This window comes from Eucalyptus grandis, chromosome 6 (assembly GCF_016545825.1).
Source record: "Eucalyptus grandis isolate ANBG69807.140 chromosome 6, ASM1654582v1, whole genome shotgun sequence".
In the NCBI taxonomy this organism is placed as follows: Eukaryota; Viridiplantae; Streptophyta; class Magnoliopsida; order Myrtales; family Myrtaceae; genus Eucalyptus; species Eucalyptus grandis.
The window spans coordinates 2,805,432-2,826,743 of record NC_052617.1 but is presented as its reverse complement, the minus strand read 5'-3'; the positions used below and the strand labels follow the sequence as shown (position 1 = coordinate 2,826,743).

At 39.2% G+C, this 21,312-nt stretch overlaps 1 protein-coding gene, 1 long non-coding RNA gene and 1 pseudogene across 2 annotated transcripts; 2 read left to right on the top strand and 1 right to left on the bottom strand.

The window, feature by feature from the left end:
- Positions 1-250: 250 nt before the first annotated feature.
- LOC120294744 lies at positions 251-1,131 on the top strand (annotated as a pseudogene).
- Positions 1,132-5,307: 4,176 nt separating this feature from the next.
- Positions 5,308-6,180, bottom strand: LOC120294759. Its single transcript, XR_005552059.1, has 4 exons — positions 6,139-6,180; positions 5,962-6,056; positions 5,666-5,759; positions 5,308-5,545 (listed from the first exon to the last, which is right to left on the bottom strand). It is a non-coding gene; the product is annotated as an uncharacterized LOC120294759 (long non-coding RNA).
- Positions 6,181-16,334: 10,154 nt separating this feature from the next.
- On the top strand, positions 16,335-19,446 carry LOC104447845 (isoflavone 3'-hydroxylase). The gene is made up of 2 exons (XM_010061578.3): positions 16,335-17,360; positions 18,503-19,446. Exons 1-2 carry the CDS (start codon positions 16,350-16,352, stop codon positions 19,121-19,123), a joined length of 1,632 nt encoding a protein of 543 aa, XP_010059880.3. The 5' UTR covers positions 16,335-16,349; the 3' UTR covers positions 19,124-19,446.
- The last annotated feature ends 1,866 nt before the right edge of the window (positions 19,447-21,312 follow it).

Below are 21,312 nucleotides of genomic sequence, written 5' to 3'. Positions count from 1 at the left end.
TAAGGAGCTCGTTTACTAAATGACGTGTTAAAATTTAAGTAGCACTTAAAAAAAGGATTATATTTAATAACTAATATCAGTAAACTAGTTTTGTTATGAATCTATATAACGTCTTATCAATGTGAAATATTTTTTATATAGATAGATAAGACTCTAAACTCTTAATTAAAACATTTGCCAAAACTGAAAAGTGTATACTTATTAGAGTATTTGAATATTTAATGATTTTTATTTTGCTGTCAGTGTATCAGATGAAAGTATTTTTAGTAAAGCTAGCAGTTCTCTTTTGCTATAACATGAAGACCCACTTTAGGTAAATTAATCCTGTGAATTGTGCAGGCAATGCTGGTTGGTGGAGGCGACACCACGGCCACCGCGATAGAATGGGCAATGATACTTCTCCTCAACCACTCCGAAGCAATGCGAAGGGCTTGCGACGAAATAGAATCAAGTTGGACATGACCGCCTCCTTGAAGAATCCGACCTCGCTAATCTCAGCTATCTTCAGAACGTCGTTAGCGAGACGATGAGGTTGTATCCATCAGCTCCTCTTCTTCTACCACATGAATCCTCGGAAGACACCACCATCGGTAACTTCCACGTTCCGCGAGGTACGATGCTGCTGGTAAACGCGTGGAGCCTTCACCGGGACCCCAAGCTATGGAAGGATGCCGAGAGTTTCATGCCGGAGAGATTTGACGGCGGGCCAAGAGAGTAATGAAGGGTTCAAAATGATTCCCTTCGGTGCGGGAAGGCGAGCATGTCCTGGGGCTGCTCTTGGGAGGAGAGTGGTGGGGTTAGCGTTAGGAGCATTGCTCCAGTGCTTCGAGTGGCGGAGAGTTGGCTTGGAGGAGATCGACATGACGGAGGGCAACGGCCTCACTGCACCGCCGGCGGAGCCTTTGCAGGCCTTGTGCAAGCCGCGTGAAATCATCACGCCCTTCCTGGCCAGTGGAGATGATCACATTCGTGAAGAAACGATGAAGAAATGCTAGCTAGAGACACCAAAAACCTACAGTACGCGTAAGGTTAGGAAGCAACATGGAACAATATGAAGTGGAATAATCTTTCTGGATGTTTTTATTTTACACTAGCCCTATGAAAATAAGTTAAGACTACATTCGATTTAGCTTTCCAAGGAGTTTTGAGCTCTAAAATCCATTCGATAAAAATTGTGATATTTGGCAAATTATTGTGAAAACCACTTTGGAAAAAAATTAATCTTGACAACGCTGAAAGCCCGAAGCAAATTGGGACTTGCTTTCGACTTTTGGTATTTTTTGGAAGGTAAGTTTTTCAATTAATGAAGTTAGACTTTTTACCTGAAAAAACTCACTAGAGACAGCCATTAGGGGCTGTGTTCAAAATACGTGAATGCATGATTGTTAATGTTCTTGCACAACTTTAAGAAGTTCTTTCTCTACTTAACTTGCTTTGGTTGGTCCATGTTCATAAACGATCAATCTAATCAAACAATAACTTAATTAGGGAATGCTATGTCCAAATTCTGTGATACATGTAGGGAACGGTTAACATCCCTGCATAATCTATGTATTTCAATCTAGTTTCAACATGCATTTATCAACTAGTTTTCTAAAAATATGAGATGCGATTATAATTTTTGGTGATATTATCATGAAAGGTTCACATCAAGTCGCGCCTCAGCATAATTGTGTTTGGTGTATGTTTTGAAAAATGGATGTGAATAGAAAGTATGACATGGCATATATGATGACATGGTGTGTAATGACATGTGGTAACAATGATGAATTAGGTGGCAAGCGAATGTATGAATGGACATTTGTTGAGATGACATGAGTGACCAGATCACTGTTATGGGTTGACTTATTTGGGCGTGTACATTGTCTCAAAGGATGCACGTGATCGCTTCATAGCCACTTTCTCTTATAGCCGGTTTTGAAAGATTAAACTTTTTTTGCCTAAATTTTTATCATTTTTCTGATGAGTTTGTTAACAAATGCACTTGTTGCACTTGTTAATTAATTAATTAACAAAATATTTTGTCTTTCAATTAGATGACATCAATGAGCTCAAAACAAGCTTGTGAATCAGGCATATTTTGTTGCCTAGGCCCGTTGTGACAAAAAATCTATGTACAAAATTATCGGGCCGAACCGGATTGGGCAAAGTTTAATAACTAATTGGCTTTGCAAAAGCCCGCCCAAAGGGCCTCTTTGGGCCTTTGTTACTTAGGCCTGCTAGTAGTGTGGAAATAGTCTAAAAATCTTAAACCTAGTGTACTTTATCCAATTTAATTCAAAACATTTTAATTTTATGAATTGAGTCCTAAATTTTTCGCATTTTGTGTTGAGTCCATATAGCAAATTTTAGTTGGAAATCTCTGATGTTGACGCATATGGTCCTATGTGGCAAGACAACGCTGACGGGGACAATGTTTATAATTAATTATATAAATTTCTTCTTTTTTTCTTATCTTTAATTTCCTTTTTCCCCCAAGGGTTGCCAACCAACCCTTGTTAGTAGAAAGAAAGAAAAAGAAAAAGAAAATAAAAATAATAATATGGTCCACATTAGTATCGATTGTCCTTCGTGGCACTACTTGTGTCTAGATTAGTGATTTTCGGTTAATATTTGGTCAAATGAATTCAATTGGTAAAATGTGAAAATATTTAAAACTCAATATACATAATTGAAAGATTTAAGATTGAATCGTCAAAGTGTAATATATATTTATAATTTTTTGGACAATTTTTTCTACTAGTGGTCATTGGATTCCTAATTAGGTCCATTATCAATTTTCCAGCCTCAAGTTTGATTTAATCATTGTACAATCTCCAGGATAAATGACATAGGGTTGGGTCTATTTGATTTAATCATTGTACAATCTCCCAGATAAGTGACATAGGGTTGGGTCTAGTCTAATTAAGGTTTTTCCTTTTGGACATGGAATCGAATTATCTATTTGTAGCTGGATAACATCAAGACTATTTAAAAAAGTCCATATCTTTATTTCGACGGCATAAAGACGTGTTTTAAATCAAAGGTGCCCTAATTTCCACATGATGACACATTGCTTTAGGCTAGAAAATTTTGCTAGAATATTGTCAGGGGACGGGGATGGGTGGGTTTTCCATCGAAATTCGCCAGAATTTAGGTGTCGGGCCCTAAGATAGAACCAGGATTGAGTTTAGTGGGATTTTGGGGGCACCTCATGCCGAACAGCAGGGCTTGAGTGCCCGGTCTTACACCTTCAGCATTGACGACGGGTTACGACATGGAACTCGGACCCGCAACATGTCGTGACTTCATAAAACAATATCATTACACGTTGCGATATTTTCGAGCTTAATTACGACCGCACGATCTTGTGATTATAGGATTACAATCCAGAGGTGATAAAGAAGTGTGCTTCCAGGCTGGAGTACCGCCGAAATTGGTATCCGATCGCTTGTAAGGATAAGCCATGTCAATTTCCATTTGGTTTCTTCCACAATCAAAAGGGCCACAGGGCGAAGAGAACCATGGCCTTCGACCTTGTCGTTTTGCTTTTCATATGATGAGTTGCCAATGTTCGGTCCATCAATCTTCACATTCCGAAAGGAGTGCGAAGGACGGAACTGTTCGTTGCCATTCATAGGTGTGAACTTATCCTTTGGGCAACTAGTGGTTGAAACATAGAGAGAAACGATAAGATGATAGTGTATAATTTAATATAAGAATAACAGTCTATTCTAGATAACAAAAAACAAATAATAGATAATTATAAATTTTTTATGGGGTCACTTCTTTAAGAATTTATAACATACAACAAACTCCTAGCATAATATGATTAATTTTTTTTTGATCAAACATAAATATGATTGATTATACAATTTCGTTTTTTCTTGAGATATATTTAATTTGGAAAATATTTTTTGAAAATAATTATTTGAATTGCTTGAAATAAATTCATCAATAATAAATATTTTCGTTATTAATAATAATTTATGTCTAAATATTTTTGTGAATAATGCAAATATTTTTCGTTATTCATTTTTTTTAAGTGATTCAAGTGATTAATTTTTATGGAAAATATTTTTCAAATCATTTAGTTTTTGCAAAACAAAAGCATTTATATGTTTACATTTGATTGAGCAAAATGCAGTAGGACTCTTGCAACTTCTAATCGAGTTGTAATGTTATTATGAATTTCTTTATCACATGATTAAATTTTAAATTTTTTAAAATTGAGGCGGTCCAATATTTAATAAATTAGACTTTTTATTAGGTGAATTAAAATTTTGGGTAAATAGTTTTTAGACTATTATGAGAAAAACAGTTTATTAGACTCATAAATTCTTGAATGAGTAGACTCAACAATAATTTATAGTTATTTGTTATTTGATTTTTTATGATTCAAAATAATCTATTATTCGTAGATTAAAGATTGTCACGTAATCATTTCTCTAAAGTTTTAGAGGGATTTTTTTTTTTTTTTTTGGGTTACCTCATTTCTCCACGGTCAAGTATTCGATGAGTTGACATTTCTGTTAACTTTCCTCATTTAAAGCCTAACTTCTCTATTAAAATTCAGACCTAGCGCCGAATGGTTTTTATTTTTTAATATCATATGTTTGCAATTCTATGGCTTTCTTTTTCAACTGCGACTTCAGGCTGCAGTACACCATTGTTGCTTTTTTTTTTTGGGGGGAGAGATTCCACAAACACATTTTTTAATAAATGATTGTTGCCGCACATAGAAGTGATTTATTTGTATACTTAGTTTAAAATTATTTATTTATTAACATGACACAATGATGAGTCGCTGGTAGTATCGCACTGTCTTGGTGAAGCTAAATTTGAAATTTTATGCGAAAATGTGTGACCGATCTGGATCGGACTCTGGCAATAATATAGTTATTGGGATAGATATGGGATAAGATTAACCAACCCAAAATCATGATATGGAGAATCTTGTCTAGAAAATATTTGTATGGAACATATTAAGTATATTTGAAGGCACTGATAATTAGTTTAGAAATCACTAAACATAGACTTACATAAATTTATTTGATACATGCTCATTTTAATTTATTGTGTTATATACCTGTTGGCACCCTAAAAAAATTGTCAATTTTGATGTCAAAGAGTTAAAGTTAATAAGAATTGATGCCATTCACCACACGTTGATTATGGCCTTGAATATGATACTAAATCGGGCCAATTTAATGATAAAGTGCTAAGACTATTGAGACAAAGAAGAATTTCTCGAGTCGAATCGTAGTGATGAAGCAAAGTCTCGAGTAAATAAAGTCCAGTCCGATTATCAGTATGGACTGATTTATACAACATGATGGGTATCAATAAAGAAGGGATAAACAATATATTGACCAATACAAGTGACGTGATATAGACCATGTATGAAATGAACAGTCAAACACTGATGTTGACTGTAAGAAGCAAATAGAATTAGGTCGACAATGGGGGAAGCGTTTGACTGATAGTCGAGTCGACGTCATTCAAGTCAATGTCATGGCGAGCAACATTGACATCGATTCACCAAGTTTGGCTGAAATCAAATTGACTGCAAGGATAAAAATAGGGGGAACAGATTAATCGTAGTCGAAGTCTTAGGCGGTAGCATTTATCAAAATTGTTGTTTGAAAGTTGTATGAATACAATTATTTTAGCCAAGTCCACGTACCTTGTGGACACAAATTTGGAGTCTTGATGTGCCTCCAAAGGTTCGCTTCTTCATCTGGAGTCTATGCCAAAATGCCCTCCCAACGAAGGAAAACCTATATAGAAGAAAAATTGTAAGTGACCCACGATGCCCAGTATGCTGTTCGTGTATGGAAACTACAGAGCACTTGCTGTTTCTTTGCAAATGGACAAAGCGAGTATGGCAAGACCCCATTTTTGAGCAGATCAGGCCAAATAACAGCATCAATCGCACGGATCAGTGGATTTTAAAAGCTTTCCGAAGAGATCAGAACTCACCCGATCGTGAACTCATTAGTCTCATCCTATGGAACATCTGGAAGGCAAGAAACAACCGGATCTTCCGCGCAAAGGAACCCCAACCAGCAGATCTGCTGTTAATAGCAAAGGAACAACAGTACACGCTCAGCACGGGTAGATCGAAAAAAGGCGAGCGAGCTCTCAATCAAAACTCACCCGCTCACCGGAGGCCTCCGGAAGGGCAAAACCTGAAGTTGAACGTAGATGCGTCGTGGAGACCCGGAGATTTCCCGCTTTGTCGCTGGTATCGCACGAGACGTAGCTGGAAGGGTTCTCGACGGCTTCGCGTCACGGCCTAGGGTTTCCTCGGCAGCTGAAGCGGAAACTCAAGCACTTTCTCACGGGATATCGTTTCTGCACAAACTCAAGACGAACCACGTGCGGGATCTTGGAAGCCGAACTGGAAGCTACTTCATAGAAAGTGACTGTTATGCTGCAGTAGAAATGGTCATGGGCCGGGCCGCATGTACATGGGACCTTAAAGAAATCGTTCACAGGTGTACGCATGGGCTTCAGCAGAACAACGACTTCACGGTGATTTATAGCCCACGAGAAACCAATGCAGCGGCGGATTGGATTGCTCGACACCATCGACAAAACACCCTACCACGTAATTGGGTGTCTTCCCCCCCTCTTCCCCTATGGAATATATTATGCGCAGATCTTTCCCCTTCTGTGGTTTGTAAGACTTCTCTTTAATTAAGTAATAGTCACTTCTTTTGACCAAAAAAAAAAAAAAAAAAATTAGTTATCACGGTCGAGTTTCCTGAGCAAGAACAATTATACAATCAAATATGTAGTCAAAATTTGATTTTAATGAGTGGACACAATTTATAAGCGACGCCAACATTTTCTATTAAAATTGGATAGAGTTAACAAAATAATTTGATTGCATTTTTTGTATGTTTTGGGATTTAATTGCACATTCATGACAAGTTTTAGGATTTCTGGTGCATTTATCCTTCAATTTAACTGTTTTTATTATGCTTGGTAGAGGCATACCGATTTGACAAAGAATAGAAGAAGGAGAATTGCCTTTTCCTTTTTTTCTTCTGTGGTTTATCCACTTAAAGGTCTTATACTTCTTTTCTATTTTGATTATAGTCATCTTTCTAATTTATTATTGCACGATCCCGGTGCATGTGAGCGAGATACTGATACCACATTGGATCATTTGGCTATCATATGGAGACCATCTCTTACGATGCATGTGAGTTGGGGATCATGCCAACACTTTTCTTTTCCTAGGATGGTAACCGATATTTAAATTGTCCACGCCATACTCTTGCAGATACCTATGTTAGCTCGAGTTGATCGAAATTGGGGACTCCTTCATTATAAAATTTATGCAAGTTAAATGATTTACTAGTAAAACTTGTGGAGTATAGGTACTGGCCAGTCGAATTACATTTATATCTGCATGATGCGTTTTACAGAAATTTTGGAGTTTACATGAATAAGACCATAAGAGCGGCCATTTATAGATATTGACTCACAACTGAACCTTTTCGTTTGCATTTTCCTCTTTTTCATCTGATCTTAGAAACAAGTTTCATCTCTCTTTGAAACAACTAAGCATACTGAGTAGATAATTTAACTATGATTCGTGGTAGACAATCCTAGGTGTGGGCACGGACACATCCACGGTGACAATAGAATGGGCCATGTCCCTCCTACTCAACCATCCAAGCACGATGGATGAAACTCAAGCAGAACTAGATGATGTCATAGGCCAAGATTGTCTAGCCAATGAAGCAGACATCCACAAGCTGCCGCATCTCCAAAACATCATCAATGAGGCCCTCTGATTGTTTCCATTAGCGCCGCTCCTAGTACACCATGAGTCCTCAGAGGATTGCACAATTGGTGACTTCAACGTGCCCCGAGGCACCATGGTCCTAGTAAATGCATGGGCTATTCAAAGAGACCCAAGAGTGCGGGATGATCCAACAAGTTTCAAAGTAGATAGATATGAGGGATTGGAAGGGGGTCATGCAAACCGGTTGTTGCTGTTTGGGATGGGGAGGAGGAGTTGCCCCGGAGCTGGCCTTGCCAATAGAGTGGTGGGTTTGGCTCTAGTGGTGCTTCTTCAATGCTGTGAGTGGGAACGAATCGACGAAGAGCAGGTGGACTTGTCAAAAGGGATGGGACTCACAATGCCCAAGAGACAACCGTTAGAGGCTATGTGCAAAGTGTGTGAATGCATGATTGATTTTGGTCATGTTCAAATGCTCAAATGCCGTAATGCCTATGAACTAATATGTAATTGAGTCAATTAGTTTGTTGCAAAACAAATTTGAAAGATGCACTAAGTGAAGTTTAAGTAGTAAAGGTTAAAAGCAAAATCAAAACCATATAAGACACGGGATATACGTAGAAGACTCAAAATGGGAAAAATCATGAGGAGAGAGAGGTATTTCACTATCTTCAACAACGAGTATAGGAGTACAATCCAAAAGTTGAAAAAGTCTCTTGGTAAGTCATAAGATCTAAAGATCCAACAATAAGAGAAATAATGTAGAAGTTAGGATTAGAGGTGTGTAAATAAACACATCCTTTAATATCTTTCTTCGAAAAACCCTAAAACAAATATACACGGTCCAAAATCTTATCACTAGTTTGAAAGTTAAAACTCGACACAGTTACTATAGTGAAGCTCCTGAGGTAAGAGCAACCATACATTCAAAGGAGCTGAAATTTGATCTCACTGAATGGGAAACAATTTTTAAGAGAGGCCAGCCACCCACGGGTTATAAAAGGAGCGCTTCTAAAGAGGAAAGGACATGCGCAACCATATAAAGAACAAGATTTACTTGTGTCAATGCACTTTACTTACAATTTATTTCCAGTAATTTTCTAGAAATTTCCAGTCACTAAAGATGTTTATTTTCTTTTGTTAATCAAACACTTGCTCTTATTCTTTCTAAGAGATACGTGTTCTCTTTCCTTCGACACAATCGTTCATCAATTCGAAGTGAGAATTATCTGACCAAGATTTGATCAATCGACGTGTGATAATATTTATTGTCATTCAACAATTTAAAGGGAGTGATTTTCAAGCAAACAGGGCCTTATTAGCAAAATTAAAAAGAATTTCCAATGACCTATGTACAAAAAAAAATCTCAATGTGTCCAATAACTACTTATTGCAGTTATAAGTCATGAATGTAGAAATGACAAATACATATAGGCAACATAGAGTTCGGTATGTCGGTTTCTAATTATAATTATGATATATGGAGTATTACTTTTGTTAAAATATGTTTCAAGTTTGAGTTAAAAAAAAATCTAAAGTTTAGAAATTAAAAGATAAATAAAAAGGAAATCTAGGCCCTGTTTGATAACATTCCAAATAATGTTTGATTCTATATATTTTTGGTTCCCGGAACAAAAAAAAGAACATAAATCCATTTGGCAAATTTTTTATTCTCAGGAACAAATATCATTTTTTTTATTCATAATAATAGATTTGAAATAGAACTAAGAAGTAAAAAAAAAAAATAATTTTTGTTTCCGAAAATGATTTAATAATCAAGTCAAACTTTTCTTTTTCTCTTTTCTTTTCTTCTTTTTTGTTTCTCTCTTCTTCTTCCTCCTAGCCGATCCCAGGCCACCTTCGTCTCTACTGATGATGGCGGCAATCAATTGGGAGAGGTTCGATGAGGTCGTCATAGGCTCACCTAGCTACTGCGAGATTGGCCTTCTAGACCTGGCGAGGCCAAGCTTCGTCGATGGCTAGGCCAGCCTTCAGTAAGTTCGCCGGACCTCACCCTAGCATGAGGTTTCAGCGAGCTTGTTGGACCACGCTCAACCAATTATCGGCCGCCACAAAGGAGGAAGAAGAAGAGAAAAAAAATAAAAAGAAAAAGGAGAAAGAGAAAAATATAATAAAATTTTCAAAAAATTAAAAGAAATAAAAATATTTAAGAGTTCTATCAAATGCATATTATTCCAAATTTTGAACATTTACTAAACATTTTTAAGTTTTTAGAAACTCATTTAAGGAATGAAATTAAGAAAATTTATTTTAATTAATTAATTTTTTTTTAAAAATAGAATGATTATTAAGTGCGTTCTTACCAACGAGGGAAATATACCGAAATTGGGTTAGTGGAGGAGCGGTAAAAGACTGAAACTTCTTCTCAGCTAATTAAATGAAGGGCACTACAAGACCGAAAAGGGGTCCACAATTCCCATATAAATATCTACCTGTACGTCTGGAGTCATGTCTTTTGTCAGGAAAAGCAAAGGAAAATGAAAAGCAGGGGTTTGCTTTTCTCCTCCCTCACCTCCGGTCGCCGCTTTAGTATATAAAGAAAAAAAAATGAAAGCGCCCATGTTTATGAAAACACAAAAAGGATGCAGTCTATGGCTAAGCTTGATTCAAATTTACAAATAGGCTTTTGGGTATAATGTAATAAATGCCGAAAATCATTACTTTTAGAGAAATATAAATTGTGTTTGGTAAAAATTAGAGTTTGGCCAAAAAAAAAAAAAACATTAACCAGGGGTTTTGGCTGCATTTTTTTATATTTTATGTTAAATTAAATTCAAATCCTTTGTCGGAGCTTGCGAAGGGCTTAGGCGGATAGTAAGCCAAATCTAGGGTTGACGGTGTTGACTAAGCTCACACAAGACCTATGTGAGGGCTGTTTGATGTCATGTGCCTCTGCTAGGGGCCGAGGGTTGCGTGAGACCTAGGCAATTGTAACCTAGGGTTGCACGACCTTGGATGAAGGTCGCTAGAGGTCATGTCACCCGAGGTATCGACCCTTCACTAGCCATGTTCGGCCATCGTCAACCATCCTCACATGAAGAAGACAAACAATTACAAGGAGGGCAAAATTAGAAACTAATTAATTGGCAAGGGTAGTTCTGGAAGGAAAAAATATTTTAATTTTAATCTCAACATTTTGCAAATGCTACTTTGGAATACTAGTGGGTTTTCAACATTCCCAAATCTTACATTTGGCTGAAAACTACTTCAAAATATTTGCCAAACATCTCAACATTTTCTCAAGGGGCTTTGCTAAGGGGTATTGAGGTTGAAGGCACATTGAGAAAGCTAAATCAAACGCATCATTCATATAGAGATAGACGTGCGAAGTCTTGAAGTACCATTTGACAATGAATTTATTCATGAAACTACATCCAAGAATTCAAGTGTTTATAGCTGATGAAATCTTGTGGTAACATTTGTTTAATTGGTTCATGAGATTAAAAAATTATTTTGTGAGGAATTGTGGGGTGAAACATCGCGTGAGTTATTGAGTGTAATTGAAACTTATAAAACACTGAGAGTGTTTGATTGATTCGAGGATAGTCGTAATTTTCATTATATCGCTTGATTTATAGCAAAATTTTTAATTGCTCTTCTCGTGGATGTGAACCACATTAATCTAGTATTTAATTTATCTTGTTATTTTGTATAATTTACATTAAATCACTTACTTTCGCATTTATTTGGGAGAGAGAGTGGGGAGAATGATGCGATAGGTTAGAGGATTTATAGGGTTTGTCGGGTCTAATTTTCACGCTTTAAAATAAAAGGGCGCGTTTGGTAACGTTTTTCAAAGCATTTCCAGGAAACGCAGAAATAGAAAAAAATGTTTACATTCGGGGAACAATTTTTGAACAAAAAGATGCGTTTGGTAAACTTGTTCGGGAATAAAAAATGAATAGAAACACGTTTGGTAATATTATGTTCTTTTTTGTTTCTTTTAATTTTTTAATATTTTTATTTTATTTTTCATTTTTTCTTTCTTTTTTTTTTTTTTTCTTCTTTCGGCCGGCGGCCTCGCCCGGATCCGGCGAGGCCGCGCCTGCTGCGCCGATGACCCGAGCCTCGCCGAGGGCCGGCGACGCTCGGCCTCGCCGGGGCCGCGCGCGCTCCGCGAGGTCGCCGACCCTTGACGGCGTTGCCGGCCATGGCGAGGCCGGCAACCGGCCAAAGAGAAAAGAAGAAGAAAGAGGAAGAAAAGAGAAGAGAGAGAAGAAGAAACAAGAAACAAAAATCGTTTCTTCAAAATCGTTTGGAACAAAGAAACAATTTTTTTTTTTTTCTAATTTCTGTTCTTTTTGTCGGGAACGAAAAAAAAAAAAAAGAATAGAAAGCAAACAAATGCGTTTCTGTTTTTTTTTGTTCCAAGAACTAAAAAAACACAAAATCTGTTTTTAAACAGATCCGAGAAACAAAAACATGCAGCCCCAAATATGACATACAACGGTAGTCTCCACTCCACAGCATCTTCATGGAAGACGGGTGGGTGTACGTCGCCTCAGCATCCTCCGTCCTCTTCCTTCTCTTCTTGTTCAAATTGCAGAGAAGCAACAAGAGGAATCTCCCGCCGAGCCCACCTTCACTCCCAATCATCGGCCACCTCCTTATTAAAGTGCCAGTCCATCGGACCCTCCAGTCTCTCTCCGATCGCTATGGCCCGTCCTCTCCCTCTCCTCCGCTCCCGCTCCGTGGTTGTGATATCCTCCCCATCCACGGCCAGCGCAACACCACCATCAGCACTACCCCTTATGGCCCCCATTGGCGCAGCCTCCGCCGCCTCACGGCCCTTGAAATCCTTTCATTGCACCGCCTTGCTGGCTCCCTCACCATCCGGCTGGAGGAAGTGAGGCTACTCGTGAAGAGCCTCTTTGAGTTGACTGCGGCGGTAGCAGGGGGTGGCGATTCCGTGTGGGTGGAGATGAGGTCAAGGCTGTAGGAGCTTGCCATCAGCATCATTATGAGGATGATCTCTGGGAAGTGCTACTTAGCGGCTACCGTCGACACAAGCAATGCCAAGGTGGCCAGCGGTTCATGGAGGTGATAAAGGATACACTCGAGCCGAGCGGGACGGACCCAGGCGATTTCTTGCCGGCACTGAGGAGGGTGGTGGACTTCAAGGGGAGAGAGAGGAGGATGGTGGACGTGGCCAAGAGGTCCGATGTGATCTTGCAGGGCATGATAGACGAGCTCAGGTCGATTCCATGTTGTCAGAGGGCTACTCGGACGGCATCATCAAAGGCCATATCCTGGTATATGTATAACACATGTTTTGTTCACTTGACTTATGCATGTACAGTGAGATGGTTCTTCACAATTTATACTTCTGAGTTTGACTAAAGTCTTTCGGTGCTCACCAACAAAAGAAAATAGGAATAACAAGTCATTTGCTGCTATACCGCCTTGTGAGCTTAAAGTGGTAAGAACACGGGGGTTCGTCTGAAAAGAAAGGAAATGAGAGGTGAAGGGAGTGAATGGACAAAAATATGACCTCCTTCCCAAACAAAAAAGGCATTTTCTATATCCTTAGCTTTGAATGATGGTTGAGAATCTTCCAATACATGTACTTTCATGAATTTAGACCGTTAAAAACGACGGCTCTTTCTAAGGATATTACAAATCTGACGATTAATTTTTTTTTTAATGGTTGACAAAATTCAAATTGGTTTCCCATATATGATTTATATTTTAAATAATCTTGTTTCTCTTTTCTATTTTGCGTATAGGGTTGTTTTTTTCTTTGTCATTATTGCATGATCTCAATGAATGTTGACACCTAATCTTTTAGAAAATAAAAAATAAAATAAAACTTCGGTTTTGAAAATATTTCTTGTTGAAAATATATCCTCATTTCGAAATTAAAAAAAAATCAGTTTTTATTTGATTTTGGAGCCTTTTTATTGTTTGAGTTGTTAAGTGAATATGTGCAAATATATTGGGAAATCTTCAACAAACTCGAGTCTTTCCTCTATAAATAAAGGATGCAAAGCTTCGGTTCAGACTTCAGGGGCTCTCTTCGATCGAAAAAACTCTTTTGGGGGGTGAAAAAAAAAAGCTCACAAAAGTGAAAAGTGAAAAGAGAGAAGAAGGAGGGAGAGCTTCGGTTCTTTGGGGCGAGGAAAAGTGTGCAGAGAAGCAGAGGGAAAGGGACGTGAGAGAGGGAGAGAGAAAAAAAGAGAAAAAAAAAGAAAAAGAAAAGAGAGAAAAGGGCTGCATCGTCTTCTTCGGGGAACTCCTTCACCGGAGACGCTTGCTGCCCGATCCCCTCGCTGGTGCGCCGGTTGCCACCGCCGTTTCGCCAGTCGCCGTTGTCCCTCTCACTGAACCAGCACCGCCGCCTCGCCACTCTACTCGACGACCCGCGACCCGCTGCTGCCGGCGCTCGCACGCGCTTCCCTCCGCCTGAGCTCCGCCGGTGTCTGCTCCGACCCGACACCAGCCCGAAGCTCCGCCAGCCACCGTCGCGCTCACCGTGCTCGACTCCAGACGCCGCTCTTGCCGCGACCCGACGCCGGAGCAGCACCGACCTGCATCTGCTCCCCTTCGCTTGCGACCCGTAGCACAGGAGCCCCGACGCCCTTGTTCCGCATCTGTCGTCGCTGATCTGCAGCACCAGAAGCTCCGACACCCCCTGCTCCGCCTCACTGTGCGACGCCCCCCGACCGATGCTCGTTTTCTCATGCCGGTAGCTGCCACGCCAGCAACCGGCGAAGCCACCTACTGCTCGAAGCGATCCCTTGTTTTGTTGCAGGTCTACCTTCGCCGGACCTTGCCTGATCTCGCCGGAGTTCCGACGTCAGCTGTTTCCTTCATTTGTGCCAGCCCTCTATCGATACTGTTGTCCTCCCTAGGTAGTTTATTTTCATTTTTTTATTTGATTGTCATTTATTTATTCATTTTAAATTTTGTTATTATTGTTTAAGTTAGAATATGGTTTGTCAATATTAATATTTGTGCATATTTTGTAGGCATTATCCGCTATGATTTTGTCCGGAATTCGTGTAATTATTAATTTAATCTAAGAGACATCGGATTATTTTTTTAATTGTATTTTATTTTTGGACTTTTTGGTAGAATTTTAATTATTAAATCATTATAATTATTAATTTGATTTGTAAGACTTCGGATCGGATTTTTAATTATTTTAATCTCTTTGTTGTGATAATTAGAGTTATCATAATCGTTAATTTGACTTGTTAAACAATAAGTTATTTTTTCGATTATTTTAATCATTTATTTTGTTGATGGCTTAGATTTTATTTAATAATTACTTATCTTTTAAAAATTAAAAAAATCAGAAAAATAAAATAAAAAATCAAAATTCTGCATGAGCATATAGGTTTAGTAAATCGGACATAGGTTTAGTAAATTGGACATGTAGGTTTAGTAAATTAGAATTTTCTTAGGATTACATTTTTAGGGTTGCATTTTTAGAAATAAGTTAGGGTTGGACATAAATTAATTTTTTAGATAATGTTCTCACATTTTAATTATTTTATTTTGTCAAAAAATAGTTTTCTAAGATAGGATAAGGTTTAAGTCAAATTAATTCCTAGAGTAAATTAGAAAATTATCCCTTTTAGATAGTTTAATTAGGGTTTTTATTAAATCTGAATTTCAATAAAAGATACAAAAATATTAGGTGCATGTTAATAAGTTCACATAATAGGATCATTTAATCAGAATTTGCTCATTAGTGAATTTAGGTCATGAGGTGCATAATAACTAGTTTACATAATAGGCTTATTTAATTAGAATTTGCATATTAATAAGATTAAGTCATTTAGTTAAAAAATGCATTTTTTTAAGAATTCTAATTTTCAAGAAAATCCAAAAAATAATTGTTTGCTTTGTATGTTTAATTCTTTTGATGCAATTTATTTTATTGAATGTTTAATAATGATTGAGTACCCATGTGATCACCCGTTTGCATGATAGAAATTTAAGTTAAAATAAATCTAAGCTGTATGCAAAAACATTTTTGAAAATTAAAAAGAAATGGTACCGAAAGGGCATTAAAGAAATCTAATGTAATCAAGTCCTATATCATTAGTCTCTAATTCGTAGGAGTGAAATAATCCTCAAATTATTTTACTTAGGTACTTAATCGACTTATCATAAATCGATTAGTGATGACTCCTAATTAATAATTTTTTACGTGTTAAATATTTGAATCTTAGGTCGCGAATTGGTATGGGCTTGGGGACAAACTTAGTAATATATAAACCTAATTTTAGGTAATGTATTCGAAATTTAGGTCGTGATAATGACTGTGAGCCTAGTACATATGCATTGATGGACCATATAGGCTTGTTTTTTCTATTGTGGAGATTTCATCCAGAAGTGTAATGAATCGGGCTCACATCCCCGAGAGTGATGTGTGACAGGACAATGCATCTTTTTTTTCAATGGTGGCCGCTTTTTAGATTGTTGTAGATTTCGAAGGAGAAAGAAGCAGAAAGGACAAAATTAAACAGCAATTATAGGGCGCAATACGCGTGGAAATGTCAATCACACAAAATCTTTTGTCGTTTGTGCGGAAAAATATTTTATAGCAAGAAATGGTCTAAAGTGTGGACCCTATAAAACCATGTCATCCCTCTCCCCACTATCTCTCTCTTCCTCCCCACCGCCCCGCGCCCCGCCAACCCCCGCCCCCGCCCCCAGGACACGTAGTCTCCGTAGCATCTTCATGGAAGACGTGGGGATGCACCTTATCTCAGCATCCGCCTTCCTTTTCCTTCTCTTCTTGTTCAAATTGCAGAGAAGCAACAAGAGGAATCTCCCACCGAGCCCGCCTTCACTCCCTATCATCGGCCACCTCCTCCTTATTAAAGAGCCAGTCCACCGGACCCTTCAGTCTCTCTCCGACCGCTACGGCCCGGTCCTCTCCCTCTCCTTTGGCTCCCGCTCCGTGGTTGTCATATCCTCCCCATCCGCGGCCGAGGAGTGCTTTACCAGAAATGACATCATCCTCGCCAACCGCCCCCGCCTGCTCTTTGCTGAGATTATGTTCTATGGTGGCACGACCATCGGCACTGCCCCTTACGGGCCCCACTGGCGCAACCTCCGCCGCCTCACGGCACTCAAATTTCTTTCCCCCCACCGCCTTGCCTGCTCCCTCACCATCCGGCTGGAGGAAGTAAGGCTCCTCGTGAAGAGCCTCTATGAGGTAGCCACGGCAGCGGTAGGGGGTGGCGGATTCGCGAGGGTGGAAATGAGGTCGAGGCTGGAGGAGATGTCCTTCAACATCATCATGAGGATGATCTCTGGGAAGCGCTGCTTTGGGGCTACCGTCGGTGCGGGTGACACCAAGGTGGCCAGGCAGTTCGTGGAGTTGATGAAGGAGACATTCGAGCTGAGCGGGATGGAGCCCGGTGATTTCTTGCGGGTGCTGAGGAGGGTAGTGGACTTCAAGGGGAGAGAACGGAGGATGGTGGACGTGGCTAAGAGGTCCGATGTGATCTTGCAGGGCATGATAGATGAGCTCCGGTCAAGAAGGAAGAGAAGCGACAGCGGTCGAGAGGTGGAGAGCGAGACGATGATCGATTCCATGCTGTTGGAGGGCTACTCGGACGACATCATCAAAGGCCAAATCTTGGTATGTGCATAACACATGTTCTGTTGACTTGACTTATGCATGTACAGTGAGATGGTTCTTCAATATTTACATTTCTGACTTTGACTGAAGTCTTTCGGTGCTCACCAACAGAAGAAAATAGGAGTGACAAGTCATTTGTTGCAGTATCGCCTTGCGAGCTTAGAGTGGTAAGAACACGTGGGTTTGTTTGGAAATAAGGGCAACGAGAGGTGAAGGGAGCAAATGGACAAAAAATTGACTCGCCTCCCAAAAAAAAAAAAAAAAAACCATCATCTATGCCCCTTAGGTTTGAATGATGGTTTAGCATCTTCTAATACACGTACCTTCATGAAGTTAGAACGTTAAAAGCGCCGCCTCTTTTTAGCATTTTACAAATTTGACAAATAATTTATTTCTTTTCTATACCTAATAAAATGCAAAGCTAGTTTCACATCTATGATTTAATTTATTCCGTAAAAGGTCTTGTTTTCTTTTCTATTTAAGTATAGGATTTCTTAATCATTATTGCATGATCCTAATGTACGTGAGCCCGATACATATGTACCGTTGAATCATATGGTCTCATGTGGAATCCTTTTCATCCACTGGTTCAATGACTTGGGCTTATATCCGAGAGACTTATATGCACCAATGTTCTGCATTTTTTTTTTCGCTTCAATAGTGGCTGCTATCTAATTTGTCGTTGATTACAAAGTAGAAAGAAGAGAAAGGACAAAACGAAAGAGCTCTTATAGGGCGCAATATGCGTAGAATTGTCAATTACAAAATTTGTTTGATCTTCTATCCTGTGCGCAGAAAATGATTGAGGTCAAATTCTATTTTTCTTTCCTGAACTTACGCATGTTTTTCAAATCCGATCGATTCGAGCTAAGTACCCGTCGAACCATGCCGAAGTCTGTCGTCAAGAAAACTGTCACCATTGACAAGCCACCGTAGAACATCACTTCTACATCTACATGATGCGTTAAAAAAAAAAAGTTTGCACTTATACATGAACAAGACCATAAGAGCGGCCAATTACCCTTTCCTTTGCATTTTCCTCTTTACGTCTGAATCCGATTGTTCTTTAGTTTGGAAAACAAGTTTTATCTATTTTTTAAACTATTGAGCATACTTTGTTACTTAAACACAATTTGTGGTAGTCAATACTAAGTGCAGGCACGGACACATCCACAGTGACAATAGAATGGGCCATGTCTCTCCTACTCAACCATCCAGACGTCATGAAAAAAGCTCAAGCAAAATTAGACGACATTGTTGGCCGAGACCGTCTAGCTAATGAAGCAGACATCCAGAAGCTACCTTGCCTTCAAAACATCATCAATGAGGTGCTTCGATTGTTTCCGCCGGCACCACTCCTAGTGCCTCATGAGTCTGCTGAGGATTGCATGGTCGGAGGGTTCAACGTGCCCCGAGGCACCATGATCCTAGTAAATGCATGGGCAATTCAGAGAGACCCAAAAGTGTGGGATGATCCCACAAGTTTTATACCAAAGAGGTACCAGGGATTGGAAGAGGATCATGCTTACCGGTTGTTGCCTTTTGGGATGGGGAGGAGGAGTTGTCCCGGTGCTGGCCTTGCCAATAGAGTGGTGAGTTTGGCTCTAGCTGCACTTATTCAATGCTTCGAGTGGGAACGAATCGGTGAAGAGCCGGTGGACTTGTCCGAAGGGATGGGAATCACAATGCCGAAGAGAGAGCCACTGGAGGCTTTGTGCAAAGTGCGTGAATGCATGATTGCTAATGTTCTCACACGGCTTTGAGAAGGTCATTCTCCAGCGAATTTATTTGGTGATGTTCAACCTCCATAATACTTATGAACTAATATGCAATAATAAAGTAAATTGGTATGAATGGAATGAGGTGGAAATGAATGGAGGGAAAAAGACCTCAAAGTAAGAGTGGAATGGAATAAGAATTCTAGTTCTTATGTCTAGTGATAATGTATTGATGAAATGCCCATTCATATGGACTTTCATTAGGCCTTTGAAAGGTATCAGAATACCATGGACTATTTTTATTGTAAGATGATATGTATGTTTGAAGAAAAGACCTGCGATTAACTAGAGTTGCTACGTGACTGTCATCTCCTTGGTGTCCTCTGGATTTTGAGTTTGATTGGCATCTCCTCTAGACATGATATGAGTCCCAAGCAATTCCAATGTCATGGGGTTAGAGGTTACTGTGTAATTACAAAGATTTGGTAGTTGCAGACAAAACACGTTGGGCAGCGATGACGACCATAGTGGCCGATGGCAACAGGTGGTGGCTACTAGTGGTGGTAAATGGTGACTCTACATGGGACCATGATTGAGTGATCTTTTGTGCGTTTGCATCATTAACGTCTCGCCATGTCTACTTGAAGTGAGTTGCCCATACCTGATGATTCGAATCCGACTATTATAATCGGTACATATCTTGCTCCTTGGTGGAGTAAAGCTTTTCTTGAAAGCATCTCCTTCGGCTCTGTCTTTCCCAGCTTGCCGTAACCCTGCTCTCGCTTTTTCCCGGCAGATTAGTCTCAATGATCACTTTTCGAAATTCTTGAAGCTAAATAAATAAATAAATAAATAAATAAATAAATTCTTGAAGCTTTCTTGGTCTTCCACTGATAACTTGTCTCTTTCTGGAGATAACTCTTTAAACTTGGCTTGGTTGGTTGGTTACTTTCCAAAAATGAAGGTCTCCACGCGTCGTGGTTTGTCGGTCCGGGGTTCTTTTTCTCTGCTTCCACTGGTGCTGCTAGCCGTGAAGATACGGAAGATTTGATGCCCCTCATTCTTCTGGAACTAGTCATCTTTATGTCGATCGATCCAGGCCTCTTGAAATCTTCTATTTACCCACTTGCTTCTCTTTGATTTGTTATTTGACCGGTTATATCCCCTGCGGGGATGGAGTGTAAATAGATGTCTTGTTGCTCTAAGTGTGAAATAGTAGTAATAAGAATAGAGATTTTAAGCTTTTTTCTCTTCCTCATAAAGATAGATATACCAGAGCTCACCTTGGACAGGCGATGAAAACTTTGGAGAAATATTTTAATCCTTACCAACTTCATCTTTTGGCCCCGGCATTTTGGTCAAAGCACTTTGGTCCTTGATTCGTTTGGCCATTTTACCTAATGAACACAATGGTCCGAACTCAATCATCAAACTCTCGACTTAGTACAGTAATGCCTGCAGATGAGGTGTCCTACCCATTAATCTTATCAAATAAACTTCTCTTTTTTGTATATTTTCGGGAGATATAACTGGTCGGGGAAACATATTTCAGTTGGTAGAGTGGTGCAAGTAGATGTGCCTCGGGAAAGGATTTTTTCTTTTTCCTTTTTTCCAATTGAACAACCTTCCTCTCCATTGTACTGCAAAAATGGAAGCCAGCCTTGGGTCACTGACCTCAACGTCCAGTCCATCAACGATTTCCTCAGTATCCCGAAACAAACAAACAGCTTTGTCGATGACCAAAAGGCAGGATGATTCTACGAATGCCTAAATTACTGTCTATTTGCAATTGTCTTTATCTTAAATCTGCGCTCAGGTTTATTAAAAGTATCTAAGGTGCAGATTCAGAACCTTGTAAGAGTATTTGACTTGTGAAGCCCGCGTTGAAGCCAATTCGATCCATCTGGCAAATTTTGACCAACCGACTGGTGCTGATATGGATGCCGACTATTCTACGTGGTGCGGCCGGCGCTGACATGGATGATTTTAAATATTTTTCAAATTACTTATTTAGGCTCATATTATTTTCATCCTTATGTTGACTCCTGACATCCCTATCATATCAAATTGACTATACTAACCCTTACGGATTCCACTCTTAATTTAAAATTATTTCTTACTATTTTTCCCTTTGTTATTGGCTCCTAACATCCCTCGTCACATTGAATTAACTATATTACCCCTTGCGGCTCCCGCCCTTAATTTAATATTATTTCTTACACTTTTTTTTTCAA